The 23,433-nt window shown below is 39.4% G+C and overlaps 1 protein-coding gene and 1 long non-coding RNA gene across 2 annotated transcripts in view; one reads left to right on the top strand and one right to left on the bottom strand.

Annotated features, from left to right (window-relative positions):
* Positions 1–18,370, bottom strand: part of cnksr1 (connector enhancer of kinase suppressor of Ras 1) — a 26,954-nt gene extending 8,584 nt beyond the window's left edge. The window contains exons 1-10 of the mRNA XM_038729167.1: positions 18,140–18,370; positions 16,851–17,008; positions 14,468–14,670; positions 13,965–14,049; positions 6,341–6,382; positions 6,123–6,242; positions 3,760–3,819; positions 1,490–1,558; positions 1,168–1,293; positions 105–220 (exon numbers count right to left, since the gene is read on the bottom strand). Coding sequence (XP_038585095.1) covers positions 105–220; positions 1,168–1,293; positions 1,490–1,558; positions 3,760–3,819; positions 6,123–6,242; positions 6,341–6,382; positions 13,965–14,049; positions 14,468–14,670; positions 16,851–17,008; positions 18,140–18,191 — 1,031 coding nt within the window. The 5' untranslated portion in view covers positions 18,192–18,370. The remainder of the gene's footprint in view (positions 1–104; positions 221–1,167; positions 1,294–1,489; positions 1,559–3,759; positions 3,820–6,122; positions 6,243–6,340; positions 6,383–13,964; positions 14,050–14,467; positions 14,671–16,850; positions 17,009–18,139) is intronic.
* Positions 18,200–23,433, top strand: LOC119910520. The gene is made up of 2 exons (XR_005445637.1): positions 18,200–18,333; positions 21,015–23,433. It is a non-coding gene; the product is annotated as an uncharacterized LOC119910520 (long non-coding RNA).

The following is a 23,433-nucleotide window of genomic DNA, read 5'->3' as shown; positions in this document are numbered from 1 at the left end:
GACAGATAGATATATTGATGCAAAAAAACAGTATTGCCCACAATGACCAAATACACCCACAATTAAAAAAAGGAACAGCTAATTAATAGAGACAAAGTTCTCACCTAAAAGACAGGGACCTGACAGAAGCTGCAACCCTATCAAATATGGAGGACCTTGGATTCCCTTCGTTGTCCTTCTCCTCTTCTTCCTCTAACCTCTCTTCTTTTTTTTCCTCCTCCTGAAAAGAGTCAGAAATAAAAGGATGTGAGTGTGCACACTGAACTTTGTGTGTCTGTGTGTGTGTGTGTGTGTGTGTTATTGAGTGGGTCAGTGGAGGGGTTAGAAGGCGGATGTCATTTGGATTGTAATGAGAGCATTCTCATCTCCATCTGCACTCTCTATATGGTTTAGGAGATTAGACAACAACAACACAGGCAACCCCCCCCCCCCCACACACACACACACAGTCTGGGAGACTCCTGCTAAAAAGAGGTTTGAAAAGGACACGATTCCAACAGCTGGTTCACAGCTCTGAGATCAACATGGTAATGGTCACAACTGGGTGTGAAAGCCACAGAGTGTGTGTGCTTGTCTTGATAATTTATTGTGCAGTTCAAAGACAAACAATAGTCGGCATAGCAACTACTGGGAGATTGTAAGTGTTTATGGAAACGGATCCCAAGTGATGTTAAACAGAAATCGAAGAGGGGATTCTTGTCAAGTTCCCATGTGTAAAAGGATGATTTGATGTTTCACCCCTGGATGTAATTATCCTAAACTGAGACTAAGAGTTAGAAGATCAAAATTGCATGTGTGCAACAATAACGCTGTTGGCTTGGGGTTTCTTCTAATGTCTTCACAAACAATTAAATAGTTTCCAAATTAAGCTCTGAAGCCCACAAGCTTCTGAGGCAAAGTACAAGCCCTGTGTGGGCCTATCAGGTGTTACTTGGTATACTGGTATACAGTGATGATGTGCACAGATTTTTGCAGGTCAAAAGCTTATTGAGTGTCCACAGTGGAAAGCAGCTAGCTTCTTGGCAGCAAGTCAAGTCATGTGCAGACAGTTTTCTTTGTAAATCTGAAATGTGTATACAGTATATTCAAATTTTTCATTTGTTGTTGAAGTTGACACAGTTGATGGAGTGAGGAGGTGAGTAGAGGAAGACTTTAATAATCCCTCACCTGTGTGTAGGAGATCTGGACTGGCTCTCTGCGTCGCACTGATCCAGGAATCTTCTTCAGGACCAAAGTCACTCCACTGGGATTTTCCCGCAACTTCTTCACAAGGTTAGCTTTGCTCCAGCCCACCTGACGCAGCAAAACAGATAATCGGTTATTGTTTCAGAAACTGAAACACTTTGCAGGAACAGTAAATGTACAGAGGATTGTCTTAGTTACTTTGGAGCAATACTGCCATAAAGCCAAAGACTGAGGACCACATATATACAGTGCAACATACACACAGGCTTGTGTACACATAGTATGTATATACTGTAACACACACCACTATCTGGTCGTTGACTTGAATCACTTCATCACCAGCCAAGATCTTCACACTGGCATCAGCCAAAGGCTAGAAAAGGAGATACAAACATAAATAAGAACTGGTAATAAATAAAACCCAGGTGAACATTGTTCAGACTAACTAAATTTAGGGACAAATGATGCTATTATCCACTGTGACTTGAAAAGAGTTAGCAAGTTGAGATTCAGGGTTTTAGTACTACAGCTTTTAATTTTAATTAAAAAATTTAAATTACATTACATTAGTAGTTATTCCTATGATCTGGCAGTTTATCATATTTGACAAACAAAGTGTCTTTTACCGATAAAATAAATAATTAAATTGATGTTGTAGTGGGCAACTTGCACAAAGTACATTTTCTGGAAAAAAAAATCAAATAGGTAAACTAACTGGAAATAACATGATGTAAATGTCGATTTTTGGGTTATGCAGTGAATTAAATACCTCACAAATCAAGAAAACTTCATCACACTTGTGAAAATCCTTTTCTAAAATCACTCAATACAACTTGTGTTAAAAGAAACACCCACCATGGTAGGGCAAAATCTGACTTGTAAAATTCCTGAGGAAATGTGGTATAAAAGTGACAACCTTGTGGAGACATTACAGGAACCCAGGTCAAAAGACTAGTACCCAGGTTGATTTTTATAAATATATGGGAGATTTCTTTGTGCAAGGCAGTACAAAGCTCCTGCACACAGGCTGTGCTGTACTGTGTGTGTGTGTGTGTGTGTGTGTGTGTGTGTGTGTGTGTTTGTGGGCAGTGGTCACGCTCTTATTAGCAGTCAGCCATAGTGATGTAACTGCAGTAGCAGGGGAGTCAAGGATACTTTGTTGTTGACATCATGGAGAAATAACATCTCCATCTTTCAGTCCCACAGGAGACCTTCCGATGCACTAATTTTAAAAGTCCGCTTTACAAGCTAGTTGATAAACACTCCTCTATCGCTGCCAAGTTTATTTATAAGTCCCCTGATCCAAGTGATCTTTGGCTTTCTCAGAAAATCATCCATCTCTGCTCCTTCAATGGGATTTTGTTTTCCAAAAAAGCCAAATCTATTGAAAGTAAAGTTGACAAAATCAACATACTAAGGCATTTCACTACTTTTAATTGAATAAATCCTAGGAATGAGATTTCCCTGTGGTTCTGTCCAGTTTAACCAGTCTGATTGTCACATATGGCTTATAAATGGATGAAAACAAGAAAGAAGAGTATACTGTTGTGCATTTTATCTCAAATTTACAGAAAAATATGTACGCTATATATGTAAAGGAAAATGGACAAATACCTTCTTAATTATAATTTTAAAAAACATGGCACACGACAATTGCAAATAAAACATACATAATACATACATATACATTTTTAGCCATGATGTGTCATGTACTGATCTGTTTACAAGAAGTTTTCGGTCAACAGCCTGGAGTAGATATTTATAAATACAAAGTATGGCAGCACATGGACTCTGTTTGGTTTCAATTTCAAGGCAGTGAAGCAATAAAAAAAGATAAGCCAACAGCTAAAAATACTGTGTCACACAAAAGCACTTCCAGGGGGATTTCTGCCATGTCCAGAGCTCATGCTTCCATAATTAATTAATATAAATTAAAATTTTAAACTTCAGCTGTGCAGAAGTCATAGAAAAAGACATCATTGTTAACCGATTCTCCCGCCACTGAAAGCAAACACTAAACGACATAGAAGAACATAGAAAAAACATGGCAGAGTTGTTTTTTTTTAAAAGAAAAACAAAAAAGAAAACTGAACCATTCTTCTTTGTTATTTTTGCTCTTTGCAAATGAGAATATACTTCCAATTCAATCTAGATGAGACACTCAGAGAGACAAGAGCAATATATGTGTTCAGCAGATCTAAACCTTCCAATAGGAAAAGCAAAAAATCAGTGTAAAAGTGTTATATATGTGTTATATTATGTGACAGACAAGAGTCACAGAGTCACAGCTTGTTGCCTGTTACACTCCTAACATGTCAGAGACAGAAGCGGTAAAGAAATGAAATATTAAAAGGCACTTTTGGATGTAACGCTCTTTTCACGGGGCTCTTGCATGGAGACAAACTGTAGATGAAGTTAACCTTTTGGTCTGAAATTCAAGAGGGGCAGAGGTTTCAGTCACGCTGCTCTTCAGAGGATTGGTCAACAGCACTGAAATGGCAGGGATAGTTAACCCTGTGTGGTTTTTGGGCTGAGTCAACAGTGAAAGCAGGAAAAGAAATGACAGAGTCTGACCTCAGCAGCAGTTCCGGTCACGTAGTGGTTACTGGAGCCAGTGGACGTTATCTCAATCCCCTAAGAGAGAGAGAGAGAAACAACGTGTTAGACACACTCAGACTGACACATATCAGACTGATAAACCTGTAGCACATTTTCAGTGAGACAAAATGATTCACCATAATGGACTCAAACATAGCACTATCTTGTTACTGTCATCACTGTTGGAGTCTGTGGAGATATTGATGTCTGTCTCCAGATGTATTGATGGTTCAGCCTGTAGTTACCAGTCAGCCTGCCTTGATCGATTATTTTAAGTCATAATGGGGCATGGGCAGAGCCAACTAATCACACCCCAGAAAGCCCAGATCACATGATCAATACATCCTTATAGCTGGTACAACTACATTATAGTGAATTATAACCAATTATCTAAATGTATTTAGAGCTTAAAATGCTAAATAGGGCATTAATGTAAGGTGTAAATATGGTAATTATACTTTTTATTGCATTTTTGACATCTTTGGCAATGCTCTGCAGGGTTTTGTCACTACAATTCCTAGACATAACTTCACAACCATATAATGTAGTAAGCTATTCATCACTTATGCTAACAACCCGGTTATTTTTCTTTTAAGACCAAACAAAAGGCTTTTATGAAAATCATGAAAACATAAAAACCATCACTTCCTGTGATTTAAACTGCATGTACAAATCATGCATTTAGACAGCCTAAAAGATTATTTTGCATATCTTCTCTTTATCGCCACCTTCTCGTTTGTGACCAGAATAAATTTAAATTTGAGGGATATGAAAGAGGAAAAAGCTAGCTTTTACTTTTAGATTCACATTTACTTGATGAATTGAGCATGTGTTTATGTCACGTACATTCGGTGCATGTGAATTATAATTATTCCTGCCGCTCACTTCCCTTTCTTTCTGTCTTTAGTTCCCATTACTTATTTAGAAGGCAGACCTCATTATTGGTGATGCGCTCCAATCAATTTCTCTCTGTCAGCCGAGGATAATCAGGCTTTGTTGCTAGTTGTGGAGGACATTTGTAAAAATTATCCTGTTCCACTGTAGAAAATTGTGAGGAATTACCCCCAAAGAGTTTAGCTAATCCCACTCCCTTTACACCCTAGGGACAAACACAATTAGGTGTCCATGGAAACAACACAACCCTTGTCTGGGGACAAGCTGACAAGGAAACGGGACTGCTCTTCCAACATGAGAGATTTTTACCTAATGGGCTGAGTACACAAAGGGGGAACATTTAAACAAAATCACTCCTAAGAAATAAATGAAAAGGACACTAGATGATGTACGTACAGGCAAAGAAGAGAGCTATAATTGTTGTATTCAATGTGCCAACTGAAGGCTAAGACATTAATGGAAGAGAACAGGCAGGAACAGAAAGCTGTTTATGAACAACTAGACGTGAGACAAGTTTTTGGAGAGAATGAAAAGATTAGAACTGGACAGGAAGAACCTTGAGTAAGATGAAAGAAGTGATGAGTGGAACCAAATGATGATGGAAAACTCCAGGCAAATGACGAAGGCAGAAAATAAATACTGAAAAGGAAATAAGACACAGAATAAGAGTTTATTGTCAGGAAACTGATGATGATAAAACGATGATAAAGTTTTAAAACAATGGTAATAATGAGATGGTAAGATGATAAAAAAAAAAAATTCAGATGTGGCCAGGAAAGTAAAGAAGAAGCAGAACTCTTCAGAAAGAGCTGATGATGATTAAACAGGGCGGATGGCATACACTGTATGAAGTGAACAATAACTGAATGAAAGAAACACTTAAAGGCTAACTTTGAAATTTTCAACCTGGACCTTATTTTCCCATTTTTTGTGTCTAATGATGTGATGTGACTAATTGGGACAAAATGTTTTTAATTGGTCCAGTTTTGAGCGAGGTCCTACCGTTACCTCAATTGGTTAGTTTAAGTTACAATGTGACATTTGTGTTTTTAATCCTTTAAAAGTTCTGCTAGGTAAAATTACTTTTTTTGTTAATGGACTCTGGTAGCTTTGACGAGAGTGATATAGTGATTGTTTGTGGTTAAACAAAAAGGCTGTACTTTAAAGAAAAATTATCTATCTCTGTAGGGATCCTTTCAACAAAGTTGTCAGACACCTATAATAACAATCTGAACCTGACAGTGGCAAAAACAAGCAAATTAGTATTAGTAGGGTCCAGGTTGAAAATACCAAAGTTACCCTTTAATCTTGATGTTGGTTTATAGTTTCTAAAACATTTTCCTATCACTCTTATTCAAAGCTTTTGTGTCAACAGAAAAAATAATTCACATTGCTTTCTACATTTAATAATGGCAAATGAGTTATTAAGAGGCAGAAATCTTTACCAGCTGATCCCCAGGAGACACAGGCACCAGGTCGACACTCTCAAGCTGAGCGGTGTGGGTAAGAAGTGGCTCAGGGCTGGAATTCAGGATCTCATCACACACCACCAACAACTGACGGCACTAGAGGATTAAACAAACCATATCTCATTCAGTGATTAATAAAATAAAAAGGAAAAACAACTCAAATGGAAAAATATATTAATACTTAGCACACTTACCACAGAGATGATGTCCTTTTCCTTTTCATAGACTGTGGTATCCTGTTGGATGAGTGAAACAACATGGCATGTATTATTATTTTATTTTATTAAAATTTTCGGGTTTAATAAAACAATAAGAACAACTCAGGATTAAAAGCAAAAATAGAACCCGAGTTCTGTGAGTTCCATCTAAAAAGTTTCACAAAACAGAGCACCAACATGACGCTAAGCACAGCTGCATATGTAATGCTGATTGATTGATTTGTGGAAATGGGACAATCTGATTCAAATCTCATGTCCTATTTCCTCTTCACAGCATGAGTCAGGAAGTGAAAGGCCAAAGGTATCCAGAGGCAAGAGGGGCATCACTCCAGACCTTTACTGGTATTTTACTCGCTTTTATTGTAGCAGTACTTTCACTTATATATCTAAAAAAATCTAGAAAGATATAAAACATAACACATGTTCTTCTAGCAAGCGGGCAATCCCTTTACTGGTGTGTAATGTCCACTTAATCTAAAGGTTCACACCGGGGGCGGAGCTAGACTGTCAGCACAGTGGGGAGCTTCATTGTTGACCCACCTGCTACAAAGACATATTAACCAAGTTTACATGACCCCAGACTCACTCCGAAAGTCCACAGAGTCTGTGTGATTGGACCCTCTGGCTGGATGAATTTTACGCATAAATCATGCACAACAGCTTGGGCCCTGATGCAGCGCCACACAACTTGCTAAATTCCTCCATCTCACAGAGAAAAGAAAGGTCAGGTCGAAACAGTGTAGAGAGACTGCCGCAGCTGTTGCGTGAAGCTGCTTCCACCAATTATAAAAACAAGTTAATTAGGATAAAACGATAATAGCGCCGGGTGCTGTGTCACAACGGCTCTCGTTTTGTTTTATAAATCCAGAAATCTCTTTCCTTTACAGCTGAGGCGCTCGTTCCTCCCTAAAAGGTGTGTTCAGTGTGGCTTTACCTGATCGGTGCTTGTAACCTTCTAATGTCATAGCGATTTATAGTTTTCTCACCGCTGGTCTCAGTCACTGCATGTCCTGACAAAACACCACGGTTGTATTTCAGCGTGTAACGTAACTTCGTCAACTCGAGTAGTTCACCTTCTCACCTTCTCTGCTGTGGTCAATGTCACAGTTACAGTTGGGAGGAAGGTGTTGACAATGCTCCTAGAGGCATTACTATAATTTGGCCTGGGAGCTGGAGAAGTGAGGGGGAGGCTTTGAATGAAGGAGGATGATGAAAGGTTAAAAGAGAGGATAGATGTTTACCCAGCATAGGATATTTATTGAATAGATGCCACATACCATTACTGCCTAAGCTAATTTGCAAGGCTTGATCATGTGATAAGTTACATAAAGGATTCTAAGGGGAAACTAAGCCCTTTGAAATGTAACAAGGGATCAACAGGAACACAGTTGGATTTCTGTGCTAATTAAAGGCTATGACACAAGGCTGTGGGGAGGGGTACGACTGGGAGAGGTTGCTGTCATGATTGTTGGTCAGTTCAACTTGTCTGCCTTGTGTTTGTTTGAGTTTGTGTTGTTATTCCACTCAGGCATTTGACTGTGTATACTTAAGAGAGGCAGAACCTGCAATATGTTCATTTATACCACAACAAACCACTAAAGGTTGTGTATAAACACTCAAAGATGTTCCGATCTTTATCTTGATCCCTACTTGAGCAAATTAGTCTTGCCATGACACATTGGCTGTAAAGTGACTAAGTTAGTTAGGTAGTTAGTTAGCTAGTCAGGGCTTTATTCGCAACAGAATAAAGCATACAAATACGTAACTTAAAGCAATCACAAGAAAGCGTTTTAAAACAAGACTAAGAGTACAGCCATGCCAACAGCTCTGTGAGGCTGTACTAAGTCACAGTGATGCTTTGAGCTACCATCAGCATGGTAACATCACTATAACAACGCTAACATGTTGATATTTAGGGATTTAATGTTTACCATAGTCACCATCTTAGTTTAGTGTGTTAGCATATTAACATTTGCTAATTAGCACTAAACACAAAGTAGGCTACACCTGGTCATAAACCAAAGGGTTGGACAAATTAAAAAATTCACAGTGCTTCAAAATGGCTGTAGCAATATTGTAGCAATCCAATCTAATGGTTGTTGATACATTTAAGTGAAAACTGCATATGTAAACCTAATGGTGGCTGGAGGAAAAGTCAAAGGATCATCAAAGTCAGCGGGCTTCATCCTCTAGGGACCATGAATGTCTGTAGAAAATATTATGGCAATCCCTCCAATAGTCCATATCTGGACCAAAGTGGTGGACTGACTGACAAACAGAGCAACTGCTAACCCCAGAGCCATGCCACTAGCATGGTTAATAACAATCAATGTTGTTTAACTGATGTAAAGCAAGGTAAGACTGCAAGGGTAAGCTAGATACAGACATGATTCACAAGTGTTACAAATGCTAAAACAATGGTTTAAACCCAGGACAGAAACTCTCCTATAAATTGGCCAAATCCATGCTGTAAGTGTGAACTAGTAGTGGAAGTAGTAGTAATAGTAGCTGAGATTTAAATCTTGTTGCCACATCCTACCACACACCATCACTTCTGCCTTCGCTTCATTAGTAACACCTCTTTTTTTATCCAGCATCGCACCATTGCTTTTTAACATAAGGTAAAAATACACCAATATCCACAAATCTGCTTTCTGTTGTATTTGGAGGCCAAGTTATAATCACTGGAGGCTCCCCCACAACAGTGCAACCTGTTCTATATTTCTTCTCAACTCTGCCAAAACAGGAAATGATACACATATGTGTGAGTTAGGTGACAGGTACACTTCTGCCCTGAAACTGATGTAACGTCAGGAGGGCGTGGTGGAAAAAAACACAGAGCACAAACCCACACTTCTCAGTGCTGGTTCCTCAGTGAGGATGACTACTAGACACAAAGAGACATTGTATCCATATGCCTGCAACCACAAACACAAGCATACATTCTGAATTTTTGTACCTGAATTGACTATTTCACAAAGATCAAGAATGTCCAAAATATCCAAGTATGAAAAAAATATATTGTACTCACAAAATAACCACATTGGCATCAGGTTTAAAGTTACGTACATATACAATTTATTTGAAGACACAAAGCATGTGATACTTATGAAGCATATGATGCCATTGATGACGCCACAGTGTTTTATTGCAAAGGCAGACACATGAGTAGGAAAAGGAAGAGGAGACGCAAGGAGAGGAGAGCAGGGGAGAGGAGAGGGGAGAGGAGCAGCATTCACGCTCCACCCACATGCCCTTCTATTGATTTCTCTCTCAATAAGACATTAACTAAAATGCGTCACTTGGAAGCAACTGCTACTATCTTTAAAGGAACCCATCAAGTTTTGCAACACAATATTTCTAATCTGTCACATCAAACAGTACAGTTACTGTAAAGATGAACCACTTTCAGTTCTCCATCAACTAAAACAGAACATAACATTCAAACACATGCAGCTCTGGCCTTTTACTGACACAAACAAGTGTGGTACCAAACGATGCCCCTCATACAGTAACTACCAATTCTCACAGTAGCATCAAGAAAAAACAATAATTTCGTTGTATGGAACGTTTTGCAACAGCAAACAGCACAGCAACAGCACAAAAGTTCAAGCTACAGACAGACACTCAAGATTGACCTTTCATTCCACTTCATGATAGTTATGGTAGTTACATATTAGCAACAGTGATTTGTAGCTTTGCCATTAAAGATGAAAAGCATTCATTTTATTGCCTTCCGCTGCACTGTAACATGCATCTACTTCACTTGGTTACGAAGAAAGGTCTTGGTGTGTGGCTTGATCAGGCGGTGAGCTAACTTTACAGCAGCACTCTGTGTTTGAAAGCTGTTCTCTCTATAGTTGTCTAGGACACAAAGACAACCTATCATGTGGTTGTAACATTCTGAAAAAAAGCAGTCAACAAGAATGAACACAGGCATGCATGGACACACATTTACAAAAAGGCTGGAATAAAAACAAATTAAAAGGAACATTTCCTGCCTTTTCCTTTCTTTTTGTTGTCATCTGCAACTTCATACAGAAATACAATATATTAAAGCCTTACAAATCAAAAGCCTTGTCAAGTCAAGCCCCGTCTTGTTCTGTCTGCGTGTATGTTTACATACTTGAACTTCACCAGTAGATGGTTTCTATTTGCCACCAGGTCACAGACTTGCTATAAAAAGACTGAGAGACATCACTAAGTTAGATCTCTTTTACATCTGCACCACACATTCCATCCAAATCTTATGACCCCTTTTCCTCTCCCCTTCCTGTCCATGTTTTCATCCTTGCCTTTGACCACTCCTAGCAGCATTGGATTTCTCTCGTGCTCTTTTTTTCAGCACCATAAATAATAAGTTATAGTCATCCACTTCTGACAGCTCACACAGGTGATGCCTTTTTGAAATTTGTAGGGTTCATTTTTGGGTACAGTACCCTTGATATTCTCTCCTATCTATATTCAAGCCTGTTATTATTTCCTCTATCTTTTAAATAAGTCTTCCAATAGCAGAGATATGTCTATCATTGCTTATTGCTTATTCTGTTGCTTACAATACAATATGCTTTTTTTATCTGTCCGGTCGAAGAAAAGCACATAACCACAATGCCAGAACTAGTCATATATTTGTCATTTCAAATGTAAGTTAATCATTAAAATAGCTTGAAATTAACAAAACTTTCAGACAGAAATGTTCACCATTTCGTTTTGTAGAATCACTATTAAACTCACATACCTTAATGTAATGCTCCGATATCCATTTTTGCTCTCATGTCCAAGTTCACTGTTCACACATCGCTCTTTTTTACTCCCCGTCTCTCACTCCTGGACTTTGCCTGCAGCTCAGCTGGATCAAAGGTGACTGAGCATGTGCTATACTGCGAAACTCTGACTTGACAACTCCAGTGTGGGATCCCAACAACACCAGGTGACTACTGACCTTGATCGCCCTCAGGGTGCGAGAAGAAACACACAAGCGCTTAAACACAACCCCCAGACAAACAGGAAAAAAAAGAATCCTTTCTTTGGTGTGAAGGATGTGGTGCAGCTTCTGTGGAAGCAGTTCTCCAGAAAAGGATGACAAAGCCACGCCAAACATCACAGGGGAGCATGACCACAGCAAGGGCCACATTTTAGAAAGTCATGATGATCATGCTAGTTTGTATGAACGCATTAGTAAATGCTACACTGCTAATGTGATTGCTGTGGCCTAGGGACACATACATGAGCATATGTGAGTCAGTGGCACAGCAGATGCTACAAGTGTGTAAATCAATGTGTTCCTCCACAAAGCAAAGCAAAAAGCAATGCAGGTTAATAATGCTATGATGACAGTTGAACTGACACATGAAGCCTGAACACGTGTCTGAGATTTCTCATTTTCTCTTGTCCGTTCAACAGGTATAAGGGCTTCTCCACAGTCCAAATCTGACCTTTACGCTCACCTGCCAAGTTTTTTAAAAATTAATAACTACACCGCTCTTGCTTGGTAGTGCAGGTTTTATAGATAATGCAATAAACCAGTCCATTTCCAATGTGGTTTTGTGAATAGAACTAGATAGTATGTGGTAATTGAAAACTTATACACTCACATTGGAAGTCCAAATATGAGCCAGACAGTTTTCACTTCACTGAAAAGCCAGTTTGTCAAGTGAGCCCAGCAAAAACATATTCACATGACTCCGAACTCAATAGACAAAATGCTTTCAGTATATGGACAATGATTCTTACCTTTAAAACACCTGCATGCACAAACACACAAGCACGCACAAAGTTCAAAAACAGGAATAGAGCAAACAATGGCCAGACATTACCAACCGATGATCAATCTCTGAGAGGGACCAACAACAAAAGCTGTCTAGGAGGCTTTGACTTTCTAATCAGTCACTCAGTGCCATGAATGAAAACAACATTCAACAGGCCAAAATCAGATTCGCTTCACAGTGGACAAAAACATCCTATCAGAGTCAACAAGCTCATTCACTCTCTGAAATCCATACTTCCTTCCGCTCTGCTCCATAAGAAAAATGTTACTGTTACTATTCACCAACACAAAGAATGCAACTCTTTTTTCTCTCACAGTCTCAATGTCCTTTAGGCCTGTTCTAACTCTTGTGAATGGCTAAACATGTAAAACTGCTAAATCTGGTTCAGAACAACCTGATATGGTTAGTATAGATAATGGAAAAATGGGAAGTAATAGATCTCAAATGTCGTTTGAATGATCTCTAACATTATTATCAACCCCTTCAAGAAAATGGAGAATTCCAAAAAAAATCTACAGAAAATTATTTTAAATTACATTTATTCATTTAGCTGACGCTTTTATCCAAAGCATCTTACAATTTTATATGTATATATAAATATATATATATATCAGAGGTTGCACGCCTCTGGAGCAACTAGGAGTTAAGTGTCTTGCTCAGGGACACATTGGAGGATGTGCCACGGGAATTGAACCCGGGTCTCTCACACCAAAAGTATGCATCTTATCCACGGTTACATCGCCACCCCCACAACTTTAAATTATAACCAACAAGCAAAAAATCCACTTTGTGATATATATAAATGTAGACTTGAGCCATTTTAAGCAGGCTAAGTGCAAAAGAAGCAAAGCCCCTTGTGGAGAATTAACCTATCAAAGAGGTGAGAACTGTACCTGTCGTGCCAGGCAGGCGTCCAGAGCTGGCTGTAGATGGCTATATATAAACTCCTCTAAATACAGAGCCTCCTCTTTCACCCACAGCTTCTCTGCACCTCTGACTGTCTCCTTACCGCACTCTAATTATCTCTCATTCTGCCACTGTTTCTGTAGCTTCTTGTTGTCTTCTTCTTTTCTGCTTCACTTCTGTCGGGCTATTTATCTCTAATGTCTCTACAGCGTCCTTTCAGAGTTAATAGTCTCACTGCCTGTTGCTCTCTGCTCTTCATTCAGCGACATGCACTCCCCCATTGTGGTGCAATCCCTCTCTCAGTCTCCTCCTTCTTTCTCTGCCTTCCCCTATGCTTACCATTATTCCCTCCCTCCCTAATTCCCCCCCCCCCCTTCCCCTAGGCACTCCTACATATCCAGGCCTGTCCCATCTGCTACCTGTGAACACTGTTCACTCACTTTACATTCATCCTGATTTGAATATATTCTTTTCAAACTATCATGAATGAGTGAACGCAAACAAAATCCAGCCAGCTTCTCTGCCAGTGCTTTCTTCCTAAACTTCTTCAAGGTACAGCCGCCTCCAAATATGCCAGGAATGTAAAGATAAAGAATGCATTACTCAAGCTAGGCCAAGGAACAGGGAGCGTCTGTTTTTCTTGCTGCTTTTTAGGGGTTGATTTTAAAAAGAAATAGCCGACCACACAACAGGTTGTAGTTCTTCTTTGGAAGTTTAGTTTGCACGAGAAACATGGTTTATGCATGTGTGCTTCCTCTTAAGAGAAATCACCTCATGTTTTTATGTACATGTGGGCAGCAAAGTGTACTAAACCAGCCATTCAATTTGCAAAACAGAGAAACATGTTTGCTGCAAAGGGCAGCCATGTAATGGACAGATATAACAGTATAAATGGAATTTATATTAATAACCTTAAATCGACCAACCTTGTGGACAATGTCTCCCAGCTCTCTGCAGTACGTGAATATGTTCTTGCAGGTGGAGTATCCACTGTGCTGGAAAAACTGATACCTTGAAAGACACGGATTGTATTTCAAATAAGTCTAGAGAATAGAAGGACTTACTGCAAGTGGGCACAATGATTTCATTTCACACTGCTAATTAAAAGGAAAAATACAAATAAGGATAAGGATATTAGAAAGTCACACAAAGAGAAAACAAAAAGAGAGCAAATAGAGGGGTGAACTTTTAAGGAACAGGTGTCAGCTTTCTTAACAGGGGACAACATGTAAACAGCAGGTCAGCACATACGCCAAATCATAACCCAAAGCCATCCTCTATACATAAAACCTATAGCAACAAAAAATACAGCCAGAACTATTTTTTACAAGACACAGAAGAGAACATTTTCTGAGTAAAATAGCTGTAGAATAAAATAGAACTTCAAGTACTGTATACATAACAGTTAGATAACTGCCTCTTTACAAACCTGTTGAGCAAAGAGAAGAGTCCTTTGGCAGAGGTGATGAGCTCCACTACAACCTGCAGAATGCCAGCATGCAGCTTGGTGGTGCTGCGTCCATCGTAGCTATTGAGGCGCCAGCGGCCCTGGATGCCCATCTGGAGGGTGTGGGCAACGGCACGCAGCCTCTCTGCCAGACTGCGTAGATTATCACCACCTATACAATATGTCTGGAGGGCACACACATGCCAAACACACACATTAAAGGTCTATTCCACTCCTGAAATACTCTCACAGTGCTATATATAATCAGTCCGTCATGTTTAATGCATTACTTCCCATCTTCCCACCTACACTGCCTCAACACTCCACAGAACCCATGGGTTTGTGCTTATGTTTTAGACGCATTTCATATACTGTGATCGCAACATCACCTAACGCCATTTCAATATGCATTGCAATTGGGTGTATATTGAATTAAGAGCAAGTCAATGTCAATACAGAGTGGAAGCTGAGTAAAAGCCATGCTCCTTACACAAAATACAGTATTCCTTGTATAGCATTGTGGTCTGCTGTTGGTGGAGAAATTAGTGTTGTTTCCTCTTCTGATATGAATGTATTCCATTTTGAGAGGTGTAAAAATTGTGCATGATGAATTAAGAACTTGCTGGTCTGACTGTCATCAAAGTTTTACATTTACTACTAATTCCTTAAAAGTTTACAAAAAGAGTTTGATCAACATTACAGTGTCATGACCTAGAGGCAGACAAAAAAAATCCTGTATCAGAGAAAATCCTGTATCAGAGTATATGTTTTTTTATGTTATTGGCCTAGGTGCACCAAACTTATGTAGTCTAATGAGACAGTCTTGCAAAACAACGTTCAGATTTTTTTGGAACTGTTTTAGAGAGGTGTTGATTCAACTTTATGACCATTTTGGAGGCGGTTCTAATATTTTGTCCACACCCTTTTATATCAGTTAGGGTAGAGAGAACCATCTCTCAGTACAACACAATACAAGCCATCCAAAGCTACCATATCAAACAGTAGCGAGGGATAAAATAAATGTTCCCCACAGAACAGGACAGAGCCTCTCTCTCCCACACATCACAGCACTCATCACAGTTTCCTGCCCCACTGCGGGAGACGTGACTCTTCACAACCAGTGAAGAAGGAGCAGGTCATTGTCGTGACCCACTCATCAGTAGTCAAGAGGTTTGAATCGCTCAGGTTTTATTGTTATAGCTATCAACCAGCCAGAACACCCCTCCATCAACACAACACTGTAGTTGCTAATTATGTAACTGTGTACTTGAATATGTTAGGTCTCTTCCATGTGAGCGTCTGATGGTTGGTTTTATGAATGAGTACAGTGTTAGCACTTCATGGGGCATCAAGACAGAGAGGAAGAGAGGCACACACATTCACACACACACACACACACACACACACACACACACAGTACTCAAGGTACACATTTCAACAGTTTATCTGTGCATGAATTCTAATCTTGTCTTATGTTAAACAATTTCACAGGAGTGTACTTATGTGAAGCTTCTACTAAAGACACACTCATTCATTCAGACTCTGGGTTAAACTCTGACTATTTCAATCAGTATTACGTTGTGGACAGCAAGCATTTCAAGCAGCCTGAGCTTTAGCCTGATGCTCACAGACTGTTACACCACCAGAGCTGGAACGTTGCCTGATACTGTCCTGCTCAATTAGTCCTTCCAATGAAACAAACACACAATCACCCCCACACACACACATACACACCAACGCAGCTATTAGGTGTCCTAAAACTCCCTCTCAGAATTGGACAGGGAGGAAAATTTTATTAGATTAGCAGGATGAAAACTTTGATAAAGAATCAACGGGGGGGGCAGAAGTTTTTTTTTCAGCAGACTACCAACTTTCCTAGAGATTTGCATGTAAAATATTTGACATAAGCTTTTGTATTCTAAATCTGCTTTGGTTGCAGTTGAAGCATGGTTAGCCCTTTGATGTTAGCTAGAGCTAGTTTACTATGATATGCTTGACTTGGGGGATTTTGATATAAAAGTGGAGCTCAAAGTGAAGCGATGAACTCAGACTTGCTGCATGTTGTTAAAGGCTGAGTGTACTTCAATGAAGCAGGACTTGTATGGCAATAAGAGCAGTTGTGTATTCTGGCTGGATTTGCAAAAGATTGTGCAAACAAGAGCGGGGTCTAAAAACAGAGTGATGGTGAAAAAAATACACATCTGTGCTCTAATATCAGAACAATGACAGCACAACAACAAGACAAGATGACTGCTCAGAAAAAACCCAGAGCACAGCTTCCATAACACTCACAGCCTTGGATACACATTGCACTGCTATGGACACATACTGTACACAAACACACATGACCGCGCTTCCCGCTTACCAGAGAGCAGAGTTTCTCCACAGCCTCCAGTATGAGCTCCTGATGTCCGATCTTATGTATTCCCAACTTTTCCAGGTCCTGAGAGGTCAGCTGGAGCAGATCCAGACCCGACAAATGCCACTCCGAGACCGCATACTGATGCAAGGGGGCATCCAGACCTGGCAGCAGGACACAAAAGCACATACACTTAGGCTCTAACCACATGCAGAGAACAAGTATGAATGGAAACCCCGCATAGTTAGAAAGTCACATGCATGTACAAGCAGAGACAGGCAGAGAGAGCATGGACAAATAGAGGCAGGAGATTGGTAGGCTGCAAGCATCTTGAGTGTAGTATGAAGCATGAAACAAGACTCCTGCTCCGCTCCAAATAGTTACTATATAGTAACTACATGATGATTTTAATATGAATATCATGTCTCCTAACTGTGTAAGCTTTTGAAAGAATGACTTATTAACTACAACCACTTAAAAAATTAGCTTAACACTGTGTCTTAAATGTGTTATGACATGTAATAGTCAGTGGTGGAAGTATTCAAATAATTGACTGCAATAGCAACAAAATAGCAATACTACACTATAACAATTCTCCTTGTACAGCACAAGTCTTGCATTCTACATTTTACTTAAGTAAAAGTATAAGCAACAACATGTACTTAAAGTATCAAAAGTGAAAATATGCAGAATGCCCACTGTCCCTGTTATATTGAATCATATTGAATGTTTTATACACTGATCAAAAAAGTAACTGCTGAATAAATGTAATGGATAAAAATACAATATATTCTGTACATATAAGCCAAATTAATATATTTATAGACACTGTACTTAAGTTGAGTAAATTTACTTAGTTACTTCTTAGTTGCAGGTGAGCACTGGTAATAGCTTATCTGTACTGTAGGCAGATATTTTAATACTAATACATTTCCCCTATAAAACAGCATAAGAGAACATCATTCCAAGCACTTTACGGTGGAGTGAGCAGTATACTGTCTGTATATGACCCTCTGGGCTACAGAAAACATGAATCAGCCCAGGGAACGCAACGCGTACTAGAAGTAGAAAACAGTCAGCCATGTACACAGTTTCTAATGATCAGGGGTTGCTACTGATCTGAACAAGATTGCTGTGAATTCTTTCTCAGCACGGGCCACTTCCTCATTCCACCTCCACCTTTCACTTACAAGAGGATTTGTGTGGCGCTTCTATTTCTGACTTTCCCGTCCAAGCCAAAGTACCTGAGAGGCGATCAAGGTGCGGGTTGGGGAAAAGCGCAATATGTTCCTCACCTTGGAGCCAGGAGCTGACTTGCTCCTCGCTCCACGACGTTATAGGTTCCATGCTCCAAGTCCTTCTGCAGTCGCTGGCTCACTTTCCAGCCGCCCTGGCCGACTTCTACCTCTCCGTGCTGCTGGAAGAAGGAAAAGTCGATTCTGATTTGGAGTCGGACGATGACGAATGGCACTCCTTCACACAGGTACAGGTAAGACTGCCCCTGCTGTCAGCCAATAGTGCGGAACTGTCAGGCTCGACCAGGAGCAAAGACCCCTCCCATCTAGGCCCCCCTCCTTACCTGTAGGAATAGTGTGTGTTTGTGAGTGTGTGTGAGAGAGAAAGGTGCTGTCGCTTTAAGGCTTCATAACTTCCCTTATAGTTTTATTTTCATGCGCAATCACGAAAATGGCGCAGTGCCTATGATATTTACACAGAAGCATGTGGAGGCAAGGTGTGCACACAATAACAGCAACACCATCTTTCTGACTGCATCTGATTGCATTATAGTGCAACTGTGCAACCTGTGTTTTATTAGGAAAATAAAAGCTACTCTGCTTTCTTAGCATGATTATGATCTCCTACACAAAAATTCACTCAAATGCTAATGCAACTTTTCTGTTTCCCTTAAAGTTCCTAAACTGCAATAGATTAAAAGGATAAATAACTTGTTCTCCCCTTACATGCCAGCAGACCTAATCCTCTTTTCCAAGTGCGCTGGTTAGGCTGCTTTCTGAGGAATTATCTGGAAATGTTTCCTATTTTGTCCTTTGAACTGTGTTTACATCTCCGCTCCAATATTGAAAAAAATGAGGACATAGGATGTATGAGGGCATTTCTGCTGAATTATTTACAGTATCAGTAATTAGTTAGATAATTATTTCAGAAGCATGGTACTGGAGGAGTTTATTCATGAATCATTTATCTATAACACACACAAACACTGAATCTGTTTGTGTGTTGACTAAAGAAAGAACACAGGGATGCTTTAAATGTAGAGTGGTGGAAAGTAACTAAGTATTTTTACTCAACTACTGTTTTCTATTTTACAATTTTGAGTTACTTGTACTTTCGTATTTCCATTTTATGCTATTTTATACTTCTACATTTCAGAGGTTAATATTGTAGTTTTTATTCCACTACATTTATCTGACAGCTATGAGTTGACAAGGGTAAGGGTTAGATGTTAGCCCTATTTTAAAAAAAACAAGATCATTTAAACAGTTTATTAAAGATTAAACCATGTGGCTGATCGAGTTTGGATTCCCTTTATCTCTGTTTGAGATGCTGATGGGACTTTTTCCTCTCTTTTCCTACCAAGGGGGTTTCACTTAAATAACTGTTTCAATCCCAAAGAAGTAAAATTGTCACTACAAATCAGCAAAGATTAGAGAAAAGGCACAAATATTAACTTTATTTTTATATTTTTGTACCAGAACTTTGTTTTTTCTTCTTTCCTTTCACAACCCTCAAGATTATTGGGAGGCTTTGAAGGGGCCCAACCCCGAGGTTCTTTACCATATAAGGTAGTAGTCAAAACTGGCTCCACTGACCGCTACTTTCACATTGGTTGATCTGTATTAATAATCCCATAACCTAAAATATAATAATATATAATTGGCAATACAAGTACTTTTACTTTTGATACTTTGTACATTTTGATTTTAATACTTCTGTACTTTTACGTAGACTTTTACTTGTAATGTACTTATACATTGTGGTATAGGTACTTTTACTTAAGTAGAAGATCTGAGTACTTCCTCTGCCACTGTTATTGTAAATTATAATAATGTGTTATGTGACTACACACAGTGAGGTATATGGTGTCGTGGAGAATTAAAAGCCCCAAACAGCCTTACTTATAGGGGGGGCAATACTCACAACTCTTCTGCTACCTTGACTAACATCGCAACAACAGCTTGTATTGGCAAGTTATAAAGTGAGCTGAATGGACACGGGCAAGTAATGTAATTTTACCTGAAACACAAATCATGGCTGGGTTGGCTGGAATAGTGTTGGGTTGCTCGATCAGTCCAACCCACTTTGCTTGGTCCCCATTTACAGAGCCAGGCCTGTGTACAAACACTACATTTTTTAGCATACACAGACAAAAATATGTGTCTTTCATTAGAATTGTATACACCACCTTTAACTCATTGGTATTTATTCTCCATGCAGAATCAGTCAATCAGTCATTGGCTTTGGGGTTCAAAGTTCATTTTATGTTGAATGATTACCTACATATTACACATTAAATCTTAAAGGAGTCCCAACAACCATGTCCAACTACTTTGTGTAGTGGATCAAAATGCTACTTTTTAACATCTTGAAGCAGTGTATGCTCCATTCATGCTCACCACAAGTCTATAGCACCTTAAGAGATTCTGTGAATGAATCGTGGAATCTAATGCTGTGAGCTACAACAGGAAGCCATTGCCAGTGGTGCAATTCCCAGCAAACCTACTGTTGAATGTTGAAAGTAAAGGGCAAGGCCTGATGAAAAGGCTATATTCATGAAAGAACTGCCCTCTGATATCTGGCACCCCCTGCTGTTGTTCTCTTTGAACCAAGAGAAAGAGATTTAGGAAGGGGAAAAGTCAGATTCATATGTCAGCCGCCAAACTGGAGCGGTATCCCCATGTGTGTTTTGAGCCAATATTTTCTAATATTTAGAGAAAATCTGTTAGGCTGTATATAAAAATCTAGTCCTGTAATGTGTCTTTGTAATAAAATGTGACATATTATAATTGCTTAAATCTACATGGTTTAACCTAAACCATGATAGGGAAATGCTGTTTTGATACTGTATGTGCCTTTATCATTTCATCATCATGGATAAGTGTATTTCAAAGTAAAAACAAATTGACTGAATCGATATTTATCTTCTGTTAGGTCAAGATGGTCTCTGCTGAAAGTGAGAGGAAAATAACTGAGCTTTAATGGAAGACATCAGTCCACTAGTCTGACAAGTCAAGGCTCATCTTCAGTAATGGAAAACCAATGGATTGCAAAATCCTTGCCTGTTCTTGCGTAAAGTCTCCAGCACTACCCTGTGCTCTTGTCCAGTATACTGCAGTGGTATTATTCCAATGATAGCAGCTTTTTTTTTTTTTTCTTGTTTTCCAGCCTGCAAGCAATCCCCACAGTGAAATTCAATGACACGATGATGTGTTACAGTAGCTTTTTAAAAAACAAATAAATAAAGGCCTTTTACCTGGCCTGCCTTTTTGCTCAGCCCAAATTCCAGAAATACAAATTCAAGCCTCAACATGCTGTTTTGGCTCCACAGCGCACCCTTTACTGCAGTCATAAGATTATAGAGTCAGGAGACTCTGCTATGCATTAGCTGTTACGGCAAAACACTGTGTTGACAACAAAAGGGAACAAGATTGTACTTCATAATCAACAATGGATAACCATAGCCTCTCTCCTTTTCCCTCCCCTCACCCTCCGCTCAACTTTAGTTACTGATCAATATTCCCCGCCCAGTTCATCTACAACCACATTGTCCCATGAGCCATTTCGGTGACAAATGATAATTCCATTAATGTTTGAAATACAATAATGCTATTTTATCATCACCTCTGTATGGCACAGAGGCAGAGCACATTTTGAATCATTACAATGCCTTCTTCTCCTGCTTTAGTCAGTCCGAAGAGATTGGATAATTACCGTTGCTCCACTATTGAGCTGCTAATTAATTCTATGCTGCAGCCCCACTGATGGCGTTGATCCTTGCACCGCACAAATGTGCTCATTGAGCTCAGCTAAGCGAGAATTATTGTCAAAGGTCTGAAAGTACTCTCATTGAAACCTGACACCCATATGTATTAGATTTAGTTCTGAAATTAAGTCTACTAGGATGAAATGTACTGTATGCTGTAACAAAAGATGGCATGTCCATTAGTCTTTGTGAGTTGGATTCATCTGCACGAGATCTGGGTATATTTATGTCACTGCTTTAATGCTGGGATGATCTTGTCTTTAAGTGGAGTCAATTCATAGTGCTTGTATTACATCAACAAATTAATCCCTTGGATTAAATTAACATTAGATTTAACTCCACTCTAATCTGCTTTAGATGCAATTCAAGTTCACTCATCCTTATAATGGTGAGTAGGAAATGGAAAGTAAAACAGAATAACTACCAAACACTTTTAATCAAAGACTTTTAGCAGTATGTATGGTAATTCCAACATGCACATCCATACAGATACACTCTGTAGCCTCCTCCGACATCTTAAAATATGGCATACATTAGAGGCATTAAGGCTCTCCCGCAGCTGTCATACATTCAGTAAGATAGTAAGTGCAGTAAGTTTGGAAATCCAAATAATAAAATCAGAAATAAAATAAATACAGACAAAGCAAGCACTAAATTTACGGGACAGAAATAAAGAAAAGCAGCTTCACAAATGAACCTATACATTAAAAATGCACACGTCTACTGCAGTGGGACAAAAGCTGAATGAAGTAAAGTAAAACAATTAACACAATTAGAGAAAAGCAGCAGTACTAAATGAAAAAATGCATTTTGAGGAGTTGTTTCAGAACCTGCTGCCACTTCACAACTGGAGTATGCATGTATTTGCATTTTAAAAGCACTGTTTATTGCTGTGCATGTTCAACTGAAAATTAGGGTCGTCTTTGCAACAGTTTATCTCATTTGCAGTCTGTCGCTTGGGGACCAAATCAGCCATCATCTCTTTTGTCACAGCTCAGCTAATGTTTCAGTTATACTCGGAAAACACACCTCACTCCAATACACCAACAGGACAGGGTGGAGTCTTGCTCCATTGCACAGGCATGGCAAGCTGGACTGAGTCATATTACCCATGATGCATCTCGTGTAGCTGAAGGTGGGGGCAGGGCATCCCTGGTTTCCCTGATTTCTCTGTCACTGAATGGGAGACACCTCTGAGTCATCGCTGTCACCTGTGATGTCACTGGTGCATCATGAATAGAGGAAGAGTGTCTCTGCAGTCAGACTAGCAATTTACGTCACATCTAACATCAACATGTCAGTCAGTATCAATGTACCTTTTCATAGGTAGTTTGTTTTTACAATAAGCTATTTCCAACTGGCCACCAGCGACCCTCATCTTACAATGTATTTATTTCTGGAAAGCATCACTGTTAAAAAGAGCTTTGCCCCCATTCTCAGGCATCCTTACATGACTTTTCACCCTTCCTCTTTTTATTCACTCCTAAAAATTGTCTTTATAACCCCCTTCACTTTCACCACAGGACAAACTGAACATCTGGAATTCATCATCTCATCCAGGAGGAGCCATAAACAGTGAGAAATGTT

Source organism: Micropterus salmoides, unplaced genomic scaffold, assembly GCF_014851395.1.
Source record: "Micropterus salmoides isolate LMB-PRFRI ecotype aquatic unplaced genomic scaffold, ASM1485139v1 Ms_hic_scaffold_19, whole genome shotgun sequence".
Classification (NCBI taxonomy): domain Eukaryota; kingdom Metazoa; phylum Chordata; class Actinopteri; order Centrarchiformes; family Centrarchidae; genus Micropterus; species Micropterus salmoides.
Note: the sequence above shows the minus strand (reverse complement) of the source record. Positions and strands in the feature narration are given on the sequence as shown.